The sequence below is a fragment of the Juglans microcarpa x Juglans regia genome, chromosome 1D (genome assembly GCF_004785595.1).
Source record: "Juglans microcarpa x Juglans regia isolate MS1-56 chromosome 1D, Jm3101_v1.0, whole genome shotgun sequence".
Lineage (NCBI taxonomy): Eukaryota > Viridiplantae > Streptophyta > Magnoliopsida > Fagales > Juglandaceae > Juglans > Juglans microcarpa x Juglans regia.
In genome coordinates, this window is record NC_054594.1 from 21,434,004 (window position 1) to 21,451,692 (window position 17,689).

The 17,689-nt window shown below is 36.6% G+C and overlaps 2 protein-coding genes across 10 annotated transcripts in view; both read left to right on the forward strand.

Annotated features, from left to right (window-relative positions):
• LOC121251705 (eEF1A lysine and N-terminal methyltransferase) overlaps positions 1-5,598 on the forward strand; it is a 28,197-nt gene extending 22,599 nt beyond the window's left edge. The window contains exons 11-17 of one of the 3 annotated variants that reach the window (XM_041151039.1): positions 71-192; positions 955-1,035; positions 1,137-1,211; positions 4,237-4,442; positions 4,559-4,709; positions 5,165-5,344; positions 5,444-5,598. In XM_041151039.1, the coding sequence (XP_041006973.1) occupies positions 71-192; positions 955-1,035; positions 1,137-1,211; positions 4,237-4,442; positions 4,559-4,709; positions 5,165-5,344; positions 5,444-5,479 (851 nt within the window). In that variant the 3' untranslated portion in view covers positions 5,480-5,598. Of the gene's footprint in view, positions 1-70; positions 193-954; positions 1,036-1,136; positions 1,212-4,236; positions 4,443-4,558; positions 4,710-5,164 lie in introns of those variants that run through there. The other 2 variants (XM_041151047.1, XM_041151053.1) reach the window with 2 other exon arrangements.
• Positions 5,599-9,310: 3,712 nt separating this feature from the next.
• On the forward strand, positions 9,311-17,052 carry LOC121243095 (RPM1-interacting protein 4-like). 7 transcript variants are annotated; one of them, XR_005936068.1, is made up of 7 exons: positions 9,311-9,372; positions 11,440-11,649; positions 11,795-11,836; positions 14,242-14,322; positions 14,719-14,859; positions 16,269-16,460; positions 16,659-17,052. XR_005936068.1 is itself a non-coding variant. In XM_041141174.1 (7 exons), exons 2-6 carry the CDS (start codon positions 11,644-11,646, stop codon positions 16,543-16,545), a joined length of 393 nt encoding a protein of 130 aa, XP_040997108.1. In that variant the 5' UTR covers positions 9,311-9,372; positions 11,440-11,643; the 3' UTR covers positions 16,546-16,591; positions 16,659-17,052. The 7 variants fall into 7 exon arrangements, 5 of the variants coding, with proteins under 5 accessions (XP_040997108.1, XP_040997104.1, XP_040997092.1 ...); XM_041141174.1 differs by lacking the exon at positions 14,242-14,322 and adding an exon at positions 16,534-16,591; XM_041141170.1 differs by lacking the exon at positions 14,242-14,322 and adding an exon at positions 16,534-16,587.
• The last annotated feature ends 637 nt before the right edge of the window (positions 17,053-17,689 follow it).

Below are 17,689 nucleotides of genomic sequence, written 5' to 3' on the forward strand. Positions count from 1 at the left end.
AAAAGTGCATCCTGTTTTGATGCTTGCTTTCCATCTTTTTTATTTTGATATATTTTTCTTGATCTGACAGAAGCAAGCAATGACCTTAAGGTCGATCATAGCTATTTGGCTAGTTCTTATCATACAGGGATCATTTCTGGCTTTAACTTGATCTCTTCTTATGTGGAAAATGTGGTATCAACTGGAAAAACTGTAAGTATTGCTACTTCCCATGTTGGCCTTTTGCAAAATATGCTTTACTTGGTAATAAACAAAAGAAAAGAGAATACATTATCATGCTCTTACTATTGAAGTTTGTAACCCCTACGGGTTGGCTCAAGTGGTAAGGGCCTTGGTCTTGGTGGTATGCTCCCTCTAGGTTTAAAATTTGAATCTTCTTGGGTGTAAACAATTTCTTGGGGCCATCAGACTGAGAGAGTTATCTCTTGAATTATCCAAGATACACTTGCGGGAAACTCTTTGCCTAGGGCCTGTGCACCCCGGTATTAATTGGGACTTTGTTCTCGTGCACTCGGTGCCAATAAATTCTTTTTTTTGAAGTTGTGAAATTGTTTGGTTTGGGTTTTATTTTGACAAGGAAAACGGTTTCAGGTTATATTTTAACAAGGATCATGTATACGTCCTGTGTACTTGGCTATGCCTATGATTATGAATTGAACTTCTTGATTATCTATTAAAAAAATTAACAAGGATAAACAAGGATAACTGTTGTTAATGATAAATGTTTGATCAAAGTAAAATTAGGCCTGTCACTATTTTGTACACACATAGGACAGCTTTGCTTGGGGGGCATTCTCTCACCTATAAAGACATGACCCCATTTAACTGGCCTGGGCCCCTTGCAAGTTTAAATGTCAAAAACCCTTTGTATATGTTTTTAGTTTTACCTTGACATGGCCCATATTGTGGTTGCTTTATTCTGTATGCTGAGATTTCCCAAGTGATCTTTCTCAGGTTAAAGCTGTTGTTATCGGTCTTGGAGCAGGTTTACTTCCTATGTTCCTTCATGAATGCATGCCCTTTTTACATATTGAGGTGATTCAAATTTTCAATGCCTGTGCCCTCTCTTGAAAAGAAAGGATGTCATTTGGTTATCACTTTATGGGAACCAGTCTGATAGATCTTCATTCAAACAGGTGGTGGAGTTAGATCCTGTGATCCTCAATCTTGCAAGGAACTTCTTTGGTTTTACTGAAGATAAATGTTTGAAGGTAGTTCACTATATTCTTATTAGCTTCTTTTCATATTTTCATTATTTTTAATTCAAAATCTTTTCTATTGTTCATTCCTATGTAAACTAGTATCACTTACTAAAATACAGTAGTTTATGATTTTGTGTTTGATAGAGACGCATGACTAAGATTATCATCTGGTAAAGAAGTCCTTCCACATTTCAGTCTTGGTTGTATGCCATGATTTGCAAGTAGATGTTGTTGAAGTCTTCTTTCCAACCTTGCTCTTTTCTTGATCAGCCATAGTTGGCAACTTTACTTCTTTTCTGGTCTCTGTTTCCTTCTACATTTCTATATTGAATCCCTCTAGCAAAGGAGGGTTTGTACTGGGCTTAGATCGACAGGGAAGCAGTTGGTAGAACTTCACATGTATGCTTCTAGAGTGGACTGTAGTTAAACTTTTTTTGCTTAGAAATTCTGCTCTCCTCTGTCGAAACCATAGTAAGGCTCATTATCCTGCAATGGAGATTCTCTTCTCTTCTGAAGCATATCAAAGAAGGCTCATTACCCTTCATGGGTCTACTATCTGTAATCATTTGACCTTCACAAATGGTGTGTGTAATTGCTGAGGACACGTGCATGCAAAGTCTTATCCTGCTGCATGAATTCAGTGGAGAAGCACTTACGATTATTCTTATGCAGTTATGTTGTTTTGTTTTATGTAGTGATATAATGATGTACGTCCAACAGCATTATTTTTTCCGGCTCCTATTTGCTTTCATGTGGCTCAAGGCTACTCAATATGCATTGCAATTATCATGTGTACTTACCTATAACAAAAAAATTATCGTGTGGACTTAGGGACCATATCCCTTGTTTCTTGTTTGCATTATCTAGTTTGATTAGGAGATCAAGGCCCCTGGGTCTACAACATTTGTAATGGTCTAGCACATGACTGCACAATTAATGTTTAGTTTTCATCTCAAGGAAGGCTATTTCTTCTTATGGTGGAATGATTGATGGCAAGACCCCTGAGTCTACAGCATTCGTAATAGTCTACCTAGTGACTACAAGATTAGTGTTTTGCAACCTGGTTAACATGAATACAAAGAGAACACGCTCGCACATGCACGTGCAACCTGTTTTATTTTTGCACACCCATGTTTCCATGTGTTCCTCCCTCTCGTGTGCCAAAGGGAGATCAATAAGGTCTTGCTCAAATATAAAGTCAGAAAACTCCCCCATAACAGGCTGATAACTTGTTGCACCTGACCTCTTGCTAGGGAACTGGGTTAATATGGAAATCTTCGCCAATACATTGAAGCAAAGTTCCACCAGCTTACTAATTTAGCCAACTCATCCCCGGGCAACTTTCTAACATAGGCAAAATTAGGGCCATATGGATTGTTAGCTCTATTAGAGTAGCTCATTTGTAATGCCCCAATGGAAGGCCTAAGCCACATGGCCTATACTCCAAAAGGACTAGTCAATGATACAATTGGAGCTCCATTGGAACATTATGAAGGGTAAAAACTTCTTCTTCCCAAGCAATGTGGGATCCCATACACCACCTACACTTGCTTATCATATGAGGTATCACATCATTGCTGGGAGATTAGCACCTTCACAGAGTTCTCCAGTTGCTTATACTCCGCTAGATTGAGCCTGGTGATGCAGGTAAGCTTGTTTGGCTCCTTCCAAGAAAGGCAAATAATTCCTTCCCTTGGAGAAGTATTTGGCATGCTAAGTAGCCCTCAAGTGCTGCTTTTTGCTTAGACAACATCCTTAGGGAAAATACTCAACATGGATGACCTAAGGAAACATCATATCATTGTGGTAGACTGGTGTTATATGTGCAGTCAGAGCAGGAAATCAATAGACCATCTCTTGCTCCATTGAGAGATTGCTAGTGCCTCATGGAATGACTTCCTTGGCCAAGTTTGGTTGGCTTGCGTTATGTTCATAAGGATAGTAGACCTCTTTGCCAATTGGAGAGGTTTATATGGAAACCCATAAATTGGAACAGAATGGAAAATGGTCCCTGTATGTCTGGTATAGTATATCTGGAGGGGAAAACTGAAAGATAATTTGAGGAGGACAAATGCATGATGGGTATACTCTGTTGGATAGCCTCTATAGATTTAAATGGGTAGAGTTTTCATAATTTTCTTCTCTCTTTTTCTATTCCTGATTAGGTGCTCCTCTTGTATATTGCCCATGTACTTGTGCTTTATGATTTTTTTAAAAAATAAAATAAAATCTTCTAGTCCATGAAAAAAAGAATTAGGGTCGTATGACCTTGGATGAATTAGCAAAAATTTCTTCTTATTGTAAAAATATTAATTAGAAATATGTTAGAATAATTAAAATAGTTAATAGTATATTTTTTGCTTTAACTAAATGGTGAAGATTTTTGACGGATTAAGAAGTTGGAAAAGTGGTAAAGTTACTTAAAAAGGTTGGAGAAGTGGAAAATTGAGTGTTCTAAATGGCAAGAATCAGCCATTTTATTTTTTATTAACAAGAGAACAGACTGTTTGTTTTGAATGCAAGTGAGCTTATTTTTTTTAATATCAATAGACAGTTTGTTTCAAACGCAAAGTACCTTGAAACATGCTGTGTTCAATCGGTGCAAATGGAGACACATTCTGTTCTCTAATGCGTAATATGCTGATTAAGGGAAGACCAGAATAATTAACCTGTAACATTCAATAGGGCGTAGCTTTTACATGGGTCTTCTTGCATAAAAGATTTCTGCCTAAACAGACTTGATTATGATCTGGTTATCTTGCTTGCCAATGGCTGCTGCATCATTTAAAAACTTGTGGGTATAATATATTTGAAGGACATGGCTTCCAAACTTTTGGGTGCTTGATACCGTATACTACATACTAGTCTAAATAAACAACAATAGTTGAGGGGTAAAACAAATCTTAAGAAATGATGATGCATTCAAAGTCCATAAAAAGGTTAGAATGATATCCCAACTTTTGGCATCCTTTCTATCTTTATTCTTTTGTATTTACCAATTTCATTGCCTTTTTTCATTCTTTTGACATTGCAGGTGCATATTGCCGATGGGATCCAGTATGTTGGAGAGCTTGCTAATTCTTCAGACAGCACTGAAGTGCCTGTTTTTGATGGAAATGTGAATACTTCTGGCAGTTCAAAGTCTCCTTCGAAGGAAAATTGCCTGGCATATCACATAGAAGGTAGAGGACCTACCAAGGTTGACATAATTATTATTGATGTGGACTCTTCAGACTCGAGGTGAACCTAAATATTTCATGTAACTAAATTTACCCTTGTTGGCCAGTTACAGCTTCTTAATATGCAGGATTTTGTCTTATTGAATTATATATATTGATTATGTTTTGTATGAACAGCTCTGGGCTGACCTGCCCTGCTGCAGATTTTGTGGAAGAGTCCTTTCTTCAGACTGTGAAAGATAGACTTTCTGAGCACGGTCTCTTTGTTATTAATTTGGTCTCAAGGTCCTCAGCCATCAAAGGCAAGATTGTTTCAAGGATGAAAACGGTGAGATAAGAGGACTCACATCTCATATGACTCATTAGAGAGAATTCCTGGCAGAACTAGGATTCGGGGGCTTTGGGGTGGGTGGGGGATTGGAGCATGTTTATATATGTATATATATATATATATATATATATATAGAATTTGCGGGGCCATGGTTGATATATACATAATTTTTTGGCCCCAGTGGGATCTTTTGCAATCATAGCCATGAGTTTAGTATTGTCTGCCTAAGCTGCACAATGTTGTGCATAATTTCTCAAGTTGTTTGTGGTGCAAGAAAATGTGGTGAATCTGTTTTCTGTCATCTTAATGAACATGTTTGCTTGTGAAATTACAATGCAAAAGATAATTTTGTTATAACTTGTATTTATTATTTTGTCCTATTTGATTATCCACGTTATCTAATACCTGCTGTTACTTAATTCTAATTTGCACTTTATAACGTCCATCTCTAGGTCTTTAGCCACCTGTTTTCCCTTCAGCTTGAGGAGGACGTCAATGAAGTCCTTTTCGCTCTGCCTTCGGAGTTTTGCATCAAGGAGGATTCCTTCCCTGAAGCTGCTCTAAAGCTTGAGAAATTGTTGAAGTTCAAACACCCAGAGATGAACCAAAGCATTTTAGAGGCTGCAAAGAAGGTCAGATGTCTCAAGTGAAATACAGCTAATCGATACTTTCTTGGGAATTCAGTACTTGTATTAAGTTGAATTGAGGAGTTGTATAAAGTTTTGTTACAGAAAATTGCTGCTTCCAATTGTTGTGGTGATTGGTAAGTAGTGGAATGTTTACCAATTCCGATTTGCCTTCTGGGAAATGACAAGAAAAATTAGCCTAAAACGAAAAACTGAAGAGGAAAACAGTCAAGTTTAATGTAAACTAGTACTTCTGCTGAGATGGGGATGCTTCTTTAGAGATGGCATGCATGTTGGGGGGGTGGGGATGAAGGCGGTTGTTGTGGGTTCACGTAGCAGTGTCAGTTTGGTGCGTTACATGGGTTCGAGGTTTAATCAAAGTAGAAAGAAATATTTTGTAGCCTATAGGTGAAAGACTGTTCATCTGGGTTTCGACCCGGGAACCCGGGTATACCCAGACCGGAACCCGGATTTCAAACCCAGGCCGGAACCCGGAACGGGCTGGTCCGGGTCAGACCCGGGCCGAAACCCTGGTGAATCCGGGTTTTTGAAACCCGGAAATCCGGGTTCGGGATTGTACCCGGTTTTTTTTTTTTTTTCAAATAACACTAAAGGTTCATATTTAATGTTTTTTACTAAAGGTTCATACTAAATGGTCATACCCAGATTACTCCTTTTCAAGTAAAAACCTATATTTTATTAAAGTTATTTAAAAAAAATCTGTTTGAAAGCACAATTCTTTTTATGCAAAAGCCTATATTTATCTAAAAAATTTCAAACCATAATTATTTTTTATATAAAAGCCTTTCTTTTATTAAAAACAATTCTAAGAAGTCAAGTTGGAATGCATAATATTTGTGTTCTAAATACTAAATGTATAAATTTATCAATGATCACAATGCAATCCACTACATATTACATTATTTGTTATTTATACATTACATTACAAAAAACAAAATTACAATATATGAATTACAAAATCAGTAGCATGTCCATCAATGATTTAATCTCCACACCAAATAGCAAACTTCAAGTAATTGGACTAAAAGAGATCTTGCAAAAAACAAAAAGTTTCGAACAAGGATTATATATATATTTTTTTTGATAAGTAAACAAGGATTATATACAAGGATTAAGACAAATTTCACTTACTAAATTAAAGATTAAGATGAGAACAAAATCAGCTTTGCTCGATGCTTCTATACAAAGATAAAAACTGCGAGTTAATGACATCAGACCCTTAAAATGAAAGCTTAATTATGAGAAATCATTGAAAATTTCTTTATTGAAAGCAACAAAACCTGACTGAAGAGCTAATAGTAAAATCTAGGCATTACCTAATTTACCAAATCAGTGAAAATATCAATCCAAGTCATGTTCATTATGTGATCCAGAATCTCACAAAATAGAATGAAAATGAAAAATCTGAAAATATGGCTAAAAATATATTTATTTTTTATTGTGCTACCACTATGACTTTTAAAACATATATATAATATATATATATATATATATATATATATATATATATTACTCCATGCTTAAGAAATTTGTTAATAAACTTTATATATTAAAACCAAAAGTCAAAGAAATATGTAGATAATCAAAGTTGAGGGGAAGCACATGAAGGGGTAGGAGATGCAGACTTGATCAGTACTCAGTTCCATTGAATTACAAGCATAAAGGTGCAACTTTGGCCAACTACAACATGTATGTTCAACTATTACCTATATCAGGTTCGATCATTATATAATAAAGTAAGTTGTCATGAGAGCCACCTTGAATAGAAATTTTTTATATCTCTATTTTGGAGGTTTACCATTATCTTGAATTCTCATGTTAGACCTTATGAAGCCCATTGAAAAACAAACAAGTTTAGAAACTTTCAAACAACCATATCCAATGGTCATCTTTATTCAAAACTATATATGTTTTACATTGGACAGAAGCCATACTTTTGAAACATACTCAACATATTTCTGAAGCCAACCCACCTCTCAATGGCCTTAAAACTTCTTGGATTCGATACCCACGACTCTAGCATTTTGCAGCTAAACAGATCTAAACATATTTGTTATTTATTTTTCCTTTTATGTACATGGCAACAAACCCAATTTTTAAGTGCGTAGAAAAATATTTATTTATTTTTCCTTTGTTCAACTAAACAGATTTAACCCATAAAAATACTTCTCAAACATTCAAACATTCTCATCAAAACAAACCCAAAATCAACAAAGAGAGAAGAGAACATACCCAAGGATGAAGTTGACAACATGAGGATGAAGACGACGCAACAAACCTAGACAGAGCACCCAACAGTTGTTAGATCTCCCCGATAGCCACCAGCATCCACTAGTTTGGGACCCTCTTGCAAATCTGGAAATAGAAAAAAATAATGTATTCAAAATCAAATATTAATGCGAACATTTACCTAAGAGGGTCTCAGAAAAAACATCTAGGAGACCAATTGGGAAAATATTTGCTGAACGGCCGACAGCGAGACAGATCGTGGACCCATGGTCACTGGTAGGGAGTGAAGAACGAAAGAGAGATGGTAGTGGCTAGGGTTTTGCATGTGTGAGAGAGGTCATTGGTGGAGAGTGAAGAACGACACATGGTGGCAACTAGGGTTTCGCGAGAGAGAGAGAGAGAGAGAGAGAGAGAGAGAGAGAGAGAGAGAGAGAGAGAGAGAGAGAGAGACGGGAATGGGACTGGGGTTTGGGTTTACACTGGTTTTTTTTTTTAAAAAAACACCCAAGTACCGGGGTTTAAAATCCGGATTCCAGGTTTTAAATCTGGTACCCGGCCCGGATATATCCGGGTTTTGCTATCCGGGTACCTGCCCGGATTTGTTCCAGGCTGGAACTCGTAACCGAAACCCGGTTATCCAGGTTTTGGGCAGGTCCGGAAAAAAATCCGACCCGGTTGAACAGGCCTATGTAGGTTCACCCCAGGCTGCCAATACAAAAACTATCGAAATATTAAAATCCAAAAGCAACCAATCTTCACGCGATTTTGCATTTGACTCAAATAACATAGTTGTTTTAAAATTAATTAAATGTGTCATGCCAAAATGAAATGGTCCTATGAAAGGATTTGGATTTGAAAAATTAACTAATCGTAAACATGTTGTGCATACGCAAAAAGTAACAAAATTAATTAAATAAAAAATATTCTATTAATTAAATAAAATTTTTCTAGAATTTTAGTTTTGAGTAATTCAGATTTGACAAATTTTGGTGGAGTGAAGATAGAGGCCAATAACTACTTAATAAAAATAAGGAAAATGATAGAAATACAATCTTTTTTACAATTTTTTTTTTATATAATTTTGTTTTAAATAATGTGTCAAATAAAATGGCAAAAATTGAGAAAACATTTAATACAACTAGGGATGCAAATGGTCCGGTCTAATTTTTTTTATTTTTTTAAATAATTAATAAAAAAAATTTATTTAAAATACTAAATTAAATCAAGTACTTATTAATGTGGATTAAGTAACAAACTCAATAAAAAAATATTTTATATGGTCAATGATAATAAATTAGATGAGAATTATATTATTAATTTATATAATTACTATATAATTAACTAATTGATATTATATATTAGTTAATTCATAGAATATTAATAAGTGTTAATAACATATTTAAAATTTTATATTGTTAATAGTGATAGGTTTGATGAAGATATATATAAAATATTGTTAATTTATAGAATATTAATTGTACAATTAATATATAAAAAATATATATAAAATATATATTTTTTTATTTTTCATTCGGTCCGGTCCGGTCCGGAAAAATCCTGGACCGTGGACCGGACTGAAACTTTTTGATCCTCTAAAATGTTGACCGAGACTGACCGGATCAAGTCTCGGTCCAGTCCGGTCCGAACCGAAACGGTCAGTCCGTCCGGTGGACCGTTTATCACCCCTAAATACAACTGCTAATTTGAAATAAATATTAATTAGTTTACTCTTTTGGGAAAATAAAAGACACTTCCTTTTGATTTTGTTGAAGGAGTCGACAGAGGTCATGTTAGGGACCCCGGTTTTGTCCCTAATACTAAGGTCCACGAGCTTGCCTTGGTGAAGATGATGACCGAGTGATCTTGCTATCTTGCTTGGCTTTCACCAAAGGAATGGTGTTTGAGTAATGGAATGATGATGATGATGCACTTGGGTAGGCTAAGTGTTTAGGTTAAGGCAAATCAATGTGGGTGGCTAGACTTGTTCTTGAGTGAGGTGCCAAGATGATGGAGGCTAGGGTTGAATGGAAGAGATGAGGTTAGGGTTTGTTCTTGGAGAGTGGCGCCAAGTTGATGGCGTGAGAGTGTTCCAAGAGTTGATTAGGGTTGTTTGATGCAATGAGGATGGCTTGGGAGTTGCCCTTGATGTTTGGGCCACTTGGATGGTGATTAGGGTTGGTAAGGTGAAGTGTACCTAGGGTTTTGTGAGGTAGCTAGGGTGGATTTCGAGATTTGGAAAAGTTGGCTTAGGGTTGGAGTTTAGGATGATGCTAGGGTTTGGGAATGAGATGAAAGAGTGAGGCTAGGGTTTGGTGGCTAAGGTGGGCGGATTGGGATTGACTTGATCTTAGGAAGATTGGCTAGATTTGGTTGGTTTAGGAGTGGGTATGAGAAGTTTGTAAGATGGAAGGAATCTTTGAGTGAAGAGGAGAATTTGAATTTGAATTAAGATGATAAGTCAATAGTTGACTTAGAGAGATTGTAGGAAGAGTGATTTAAGGAATTGAAGAGGATTTGCAATTCCTTAAATTAAGGGATTTGGGTTGGGATTTGAATTTGAATTTGAATATGGTAAAAGGATGGAGAGATTTTAAGGATGTGACTGAGACGAATCAACTTTTCTAAAATTAAGGAAGTTGACTCAAGAGGGACTCTTGATGGATGAATGACTTTAGTATGGTTGAATATGGTAAGTGGGCATTATGGAAGTTGGTAGGAAATATAGGATTGGCTAGGTCAATGGATATGAGGGATGAAGGGCAATTATGAGAATGTGAACTATTATAGAAAGTAGGGCAACACTAGGGTTGGTCGAGTTTGGTAAGTAGGGAATATGGTTAGGGTTTGATGGAAGATGGTGGCTAGGTATTTCGGCTAGGGCAAGTTGGATGGTGGGAAGGCTTTATGTAAAATGTGTCAATTTATGGAAAGGATGACAAACAAGGTAGTGGTCGAGTATGTGGTATGTAATAGATCAAATGGATGAATGCGTGGATGAAGGTAATGAAGGTGGATGAACACTATGAATTCTCAAGAACAACTCAAGAACAATTCAAGAACAATGCACATAAAATAATATGATCAAATGATAGAAAATGGAAATCAAGAGATGGAATGGAAAATACTCATAAGATTAATGGATCCTTAGGGATTCACGAATTGCACCCTAAAGATGAAAAGAACAAGATAGATTGAACCACACCTATTCACGAATTGCAAGGTGTGATCTTCTCTTAGGGGATTTACGTATTGCACCCCAAAGAGCCCAAGTGCCTTAGCACCGAATGGTGATCACAAGAACAAAATAGTCTACCCACTATGGAATTTGCCAAAAGATGTAAATGTAAAGACTAAGGGTCCTATTTATAAGGATTACAACTTGGAAACCCCCAATAGGTCTATTGGAAAATAAATAATTAAATAAAAATAAATAATAAAAAATAACATAGTTGACATGGGCCAAGTTGACCCATGGTATGCATGAGCCCATGGATGGGCTAGGCTAGGCCATGGCATGGGCCATGGGCATAGCTAGCATGGCTGTTGGCATGTGGCTGACATGATCCTGGGCTGGTCTGGGCGCTGGCATGGCCCTGGTAGGGCACTGGGCGTGCTGGGGCGCGCACGCCCGCGCACAAGTCGTGTGCGTGAGGGGCACGGGCGCTGGGCATGCGTGCTGGGCACGCTGGGCTAGGTGTGCTGGCAATGCTGAACGGGCTTGCTTGGTCACCAGACTCCTTGGGCATCATGAGGGCCCATGACATGCCCGTGGGCTGTTTTGAGACTGTCCAGCCTTGCCTCGAAATGGCTAGTGGCTTGGCTATGGACCACAACACATAGGTTCCTGCCAGGTCAACCGCTGTTGGGGTTGATTTGATCGGGGGCAGTCATTTTATTTTTAAAATTTTTCGATTTTCTTTCGGCTGTAGCTTTGCTGGCATCTATACGATTACTTTCTATGAAGTTGGTCAACGAAGGACCAGTTTGATTACCTCGTCTGCTGGGAAGTTCTTCTCTACTCGGGATTTGTCTGGAAAGAGCTTGTTCGAAGGCTAATGGCAGTGAGTTTGTTTGCATTTCTTGATCTTCGTTCTATTTATTTTATACATGGTTCCTTTCTCCTTTTTCTAGATGGGTTTTGAGTCGCATTTGTACCATTCTACTCGTGGAAATTGTTTCGACTCAAACCTTTGATGTTTTTGTCAGTTAGAGAAAAATGGCATCGTAAAGTTTGGTTTAGGAATTCAGGTAAGTTTTGTTTTGGGTCTCTTTTTGCCAGTCTTTTATTGGAACAGAACAATAAAAGAGAATTGATTATTAGGTTGTTGGATGATAGGGGTGATATTTTTGTCATATTATATTTTTTTTTAATTCCTAAGCAACCAAGGGGTTGGAGTGTTCGTGAGAAGTTCGGTTGAGAATATAACCTTTGAGATAGATTACATTTTATTTTAATGATTGACTACATAATATCTGCTAATCATTATCGGTTTTATTTCTTTACTATCCCTGGAATTATCCTGGAAATTGATGCTTGGATTTGGATAATCTTGGGATCCAGGGTGCGTAAAGTTTCCATTGGCCATGCTGCATTTTAGTTTGAGTCTAACTTGGAAATCAGTGATAGATGTATTGGGTGATGATCTTGTGTAATATCATTCGTGTGAGAAGTGTACGACTTATGCATTCATTACGTGGTTTTATATGCTTATGTGACTCGCAATTTACTTGTTTGTGACTGTTCAGTGCCTAAATCTAAAAAAATATAAGGGCCTTCAACGTTATAAGCAATTATAATAGATTATAAGTTCTCTGTATCATTCAGCCTTCTGGTTTAGTTGATATATCATTGAGTCTAAAGAAATAGATCATACTGCAATGTTTTTTCCCCTTTTCCCCACTGTATATTCTTTTTTTACCGTTGTAGTCATCTCTCTCATTTTGTGTTATCATTGGTAGAATCTGTATCCGTCCTACTGTCTAAGAGTATTCATATTGAGTTCTCTATCAAATTTCCTATAATTTAGCTAAAAAGTACATTCCCTAAAATTTTTCTCTAAATTTTACTCATATTTCAAAAACATTCTACATCTCATTCCCTATCCATTCCCTATTCTATTAAAATAATATTTTTCTATTCTTTCTTTATTATTTTTTTCTCTCACTTTCATTTACAAATATAACTACTCAATATTTTTTTTTTAATGTTTTGAACTATTACTCTAGTGAATATTTTAAATAAAAATTTAAATTATTTTTAATATTTTAAATTATTTTTTTATATTTTCGTAGTTATTTAAATTATTTTTAAAACTATTATTTAAAACTACAACAAATATGAGTACGAGAGAAAGTGTAGATGATTAGAAGAATAATTAATTTAATTGAAATGAATAAAATATTGATAAAAGTGATTTAAAGAATGAATATGGAAAACTACTATTCATTCTCTAAATATTTTTCCTAAAATAGGGATCCGGATGGAGGGAGGTTTTGAGAGTATTCCTTAAATTTTTCCTCAAATTATAGGAAAAAATTGATTTTAAGAAACCCAACGGTGATGCTCTAAGCCCAGGGGCACTTGGGGTGCTAAATTGAATATGGAAGAGAGCCCCCAAACATGTGCAGACCATTGCTATTCTGGGAACGTGGCAAACAAGCCCGCTTCAAATAATTACAAGCACAACTAGGTTAGGTCTACCTTGTCTCTTGAGAATCTTCTAAGAAGTTCCACGCTATTACACTCTGGTGTATGGACATTGAAACGGTTGTTTGGGTTATGAAAAAGGTGGAGCAAATTTTACCTTCTTTTTCTGTCTTGAGCCAGTGCAATATGCTTACCCACTAAAGAGCCTGGTTGGTTGTCTTCATGTCTCTATCTGCAACGTTTTTCTAAACCATCTCAAATTCTGTGGCAGATGGTGAAAACATTTGTCTAGGAAGATGGGGAATCTTTTCAAATATATGGTCTTTCTTTGTGAGGTGTGACTAGGAGAATAATTTAATTTTTTTACTCATTGCCTCTGAGAAGCAACCTTTAGTCAGCCCCTGATTTCATTTTTGTGGGTGTTACATGATGATGCTTCCTGTGTTGAAAGAATCCTGATGTACAAGAGTCACCAGCCTTAATTGAACTTTTAATAGACCGAGCTCGTAAAACTGATGAACAGATGGGATGTACTTTTCAGATTGCAAAAGAAATATCTTCTTACTTATCAAAAAAAAAAAAAAAAAAAAAAATCAGATTGCAAAAGAAATCTTCCACTTTTTTTTTTTTGGCTATTCATATGTTTGGATATAAATGTTTCCTCTGTAAGAAGGCATGAATCTCAGCCAGGCCAAGTAAGATAATGTTTATTGCATGGACACATTGTTCAGTAAGTTTGTTGCACTGGAGAATGCACATGAGTAATCGAAATTTTTATTAAAAAATGCAAAAGGCATAGCCCAACTACACAAGAAGTATACTTGAGGAACACCCAACTAGAAATTGAAAAGCAGCACGAAAAGGATTGTGTGAATTGGTAGATTATTTATTATATAGTACCTTCATACTAACAATATCCTCCATGGCTCCACTTGAGATGGATGATTTATGATTACTATCCCATGGTTTGTGCTATTAGTTCCTTAGCCTAATCAAAATAATGCAGGTGAAAATTTTGTTTTATTGACAAACGCTATGGCAAAATGTGGCTACCAGTTGTACAGTCTTGGCTACTTATATTGAAAAGGTATATTATTGACAGCATGGGATACAAACTTGTCTACAAATAGAGTGAAGAGGATTGCATAAATTTTGGTTCTTCCCCAGCTCAGTTATGCCATAGTGTATCACCAAAACTTGAAATACTCAATGTCACGCTCATGACATAGACTGGATATAACAAGTGTAATCTGTATTTCTAAATTGAAAGGCTGTATCTCAAAGCGCATTTTCTCAAGACCAAAGGCGTATCAGAAATATTGGCAAGCATTTTTTGTGAAATATGGACATTTTTCCATTCTAGAAAGTGTCCATGCCATTTACATGGCTAAAAGGGAATGCACTTTTGTTGGTTTCTGATTAAGCTGTCCCTTGGCATTCAATTTAATAGCTTGGGCACTCACCTCTGGACCATCATTACCAGGCAAGGAATGGAGGCAAAGGCAGTGGAGTGTCTTCTTCCTCATGGGAAAGGAAGGGTTCATCTCAAGGTAGTAGCCATAGCTTAGCTCCATCGACTCCAGGAAGGTCTCAACCAAGATCAGTTGCTCGGGGCAATGAAAGTGTAATTTCTAATCTTGATTTCTCCTTTTCTGCATACTCAAAATTGCAGGACCACAGCTTTCAATACTTCTCTCTCCTATAGATTACTTAAGTGGAAGTGATATCATAAAGATTCTCTCCGGAAGTCAATAGGAAATGCAAAAGGAAAAATCAGAATATCAACTTGGACACTCCAACACCTTTTTTTTTTCTTAAATAATTAATAAGAAATTTTATTATCAAGAATAGGCACAACCCAAGTACACAGGAAGTATACAAAGAAAATGCCTACTACACTCTAGAAAGCAGAAAAACTAAAACAGATTCAGTACATTATCATCATTCCTTGTAAATATCTTAGCCCACAAACACAAAGTAGAAAAGAAAAAATTCCGAAGATCTTCAACAGAACGCTCTTATCTTCAAAACATCTCCTATTCCTTCCAGCCAAAGACACCACATTAAACACAAAGGAATCATTCTCCATTTGGCAGCTACACATTTCCTTCCTCAAAACCACGCCAACATGCTAGAAGATCCACAACTTCCTTAGGCATCACCCAATATAAACCTGTCCGTCCAAAAGCCTTATTCCACAAAGACTTTGCCACCTCACAATGTAGAAAGAGCTGATTTACAGATTCACCATCGTTCTTGCACATGACACACCAATCAGCTATACGCAAACCACGTTTTCTAAGGTTGTCCATGTTCAATACTTTCCCTAGAGCAACCACCCAACTGAAGAACGCCAACTTAGTAGGTGCCTTCACCCTCCAAATGCTTTTCCAAGGGAATACACAGCCAGAATGACAATTAAACACCTTATAAAAAGAACTAACTGAAAACCTGGAATTTCCAGCATGGTCCCACAGTAGCCTGTCCTCTCTTCCCTGCTTCACTTTTGAATTATAAATTCTTCCCAAAAAATCTGAAACAACATTCACTTCCCAGTCATTTGCATCTCTCATAAAGTCAACATTCTACAGAATATTATTATCTGTACATTGAAGATAATCTGCCACAGCAGCATTTTGATCCCTTGCAATCCTATAAAGAGAGAGCCATTGGCCACTCCAACACCTGCCAGCTTTAAAAATCTAAGTTCTACATATCATTTCTTGCATTGTTTAGCAATCAAATGATAACTTGCAAAAGAAAGAAAGTGTACAAGGCTGGACAGAAGTCACTGGTACTCTGGTACTTTCAAGGAAGCTCATCAAATTCTATCAAGTGGCTTTTGGTTTTTCCTCGTATTTCCTGTTTCCTTATTCTTCCTATTTGTATGATTTTTTGTTTCCTTGTAAGGAGGTAGGGGCATGAACAAATAAAATTATTCTAAAAAATTACTTTTCTCAAATTATTACCCTTGAGATCATATACCTTTTTATGTCTGTTTGAAGGAGTATAATTTTAGTTCTGATTTGGCAGCCTGATCACAGTGCTGCTATTCCAAAATTTGGTGAGTGGGATGAGAGCAACCCTGTGTCAGCTGTAGGTTACACTGAGATTTTCAACATAATGCAACAAGAGAAGCAAGTTGAGGCTGGAAAGGTACCAGTTGTGGCAAGTGAAAACTCTCATTCAAATGGCTACAAGCAACCTGATAATAAAAATTCCAAGGTACGCGATGCTCTTCCAATAATATATATGGCACCTTTTTTATTGTTGCAATTGACAGCTGCTGTCGTTACAGAGACTGACATAATGGTCAACAGAAATGTTTCTGTGGTTTCAGTTAAAAATTGAGGCATGTATGATTCAAGTTCTCAATTGCAACAATTATGAGGATTTCAATTCATCTCTCTGTGTTTTTTACAGAGCCGTTGCTGCTTTCCATGGGCGAGCAAATGATATTTATTATATGTGGAGAGGAGTAGAAAGCGTTTGTGGTGTAAACTTGTATTGCTTGGGTGACCTTTTAGTATAGAGTAGTGTTTTATTAAGTGCATTCTTTCACTTGTTACTGAAAGTTACCTGGAAAAAAAAGAAGAAGAAGAAGAAGAAGAAGAGAAATTCAAGCGAAAGAGAAGTGTTATTCACCATCCTTTTAATCATTAATTTTTCATCACCCCCTAATGTTACATTAAACTGTTTGTTATCTTCTACTTAAATGCCAATCATTTGATGCCACATTGGGGGATGACAAAAGGATATTGGTTAAAAGGATGATGAATTCATTTTTTTGACGCGATAACTTCGCATTGCCCAGGAAGAAAAGAGGGGGGGGGGGGGGGGGGGGGGGGGGGGGGGGGGGGGGTGTTGTGTTGGGGGGACATCACTCTTCATATTTCTGGCTTTCGCCCTAAATCCTATGTTGTTGTATGTTCATTTTATCATATATCTTTAGGCCTACTTGGTGCTTAAATTGCCGCCATGTTGATGTCTAATTCTTCTTCAAATGAATATGTGATCTCTAGTTCAATAGTTACTTATTATGCTGTGATTTATCATTCTGTATCTGAAGAGAAGAAAGAAACCTGGAAAGAGGGTCGTTGTAACAAAGACAACTATGATTTTCATGAAATTTGTCTCTTGGGCTTGATTGCTGGGAATTTCAGGCATGCTTATTTACTGCATACCTGCAGAAATGAAATAGAGCAATTGAATTTTAATGCACAGTTAAACTTGAGGGACGGTTCTATGACCTGTTACTGAAAGGATTTTTCCTGTTGAATAGATGTCTTTGAAGCGTTGCGGCCTTCACTGATTCATTAGGTTCCTAATCTACTAATTATTAGGTCAATCACAATTCTCTATGATTGTGTAAACAATGACACTGCCGACTTTTGTTTTGAAAAGAAAAAGAGGCTCAATAGCTAGAGCCTTGGACGAGGAATTAAAGTCTAGAC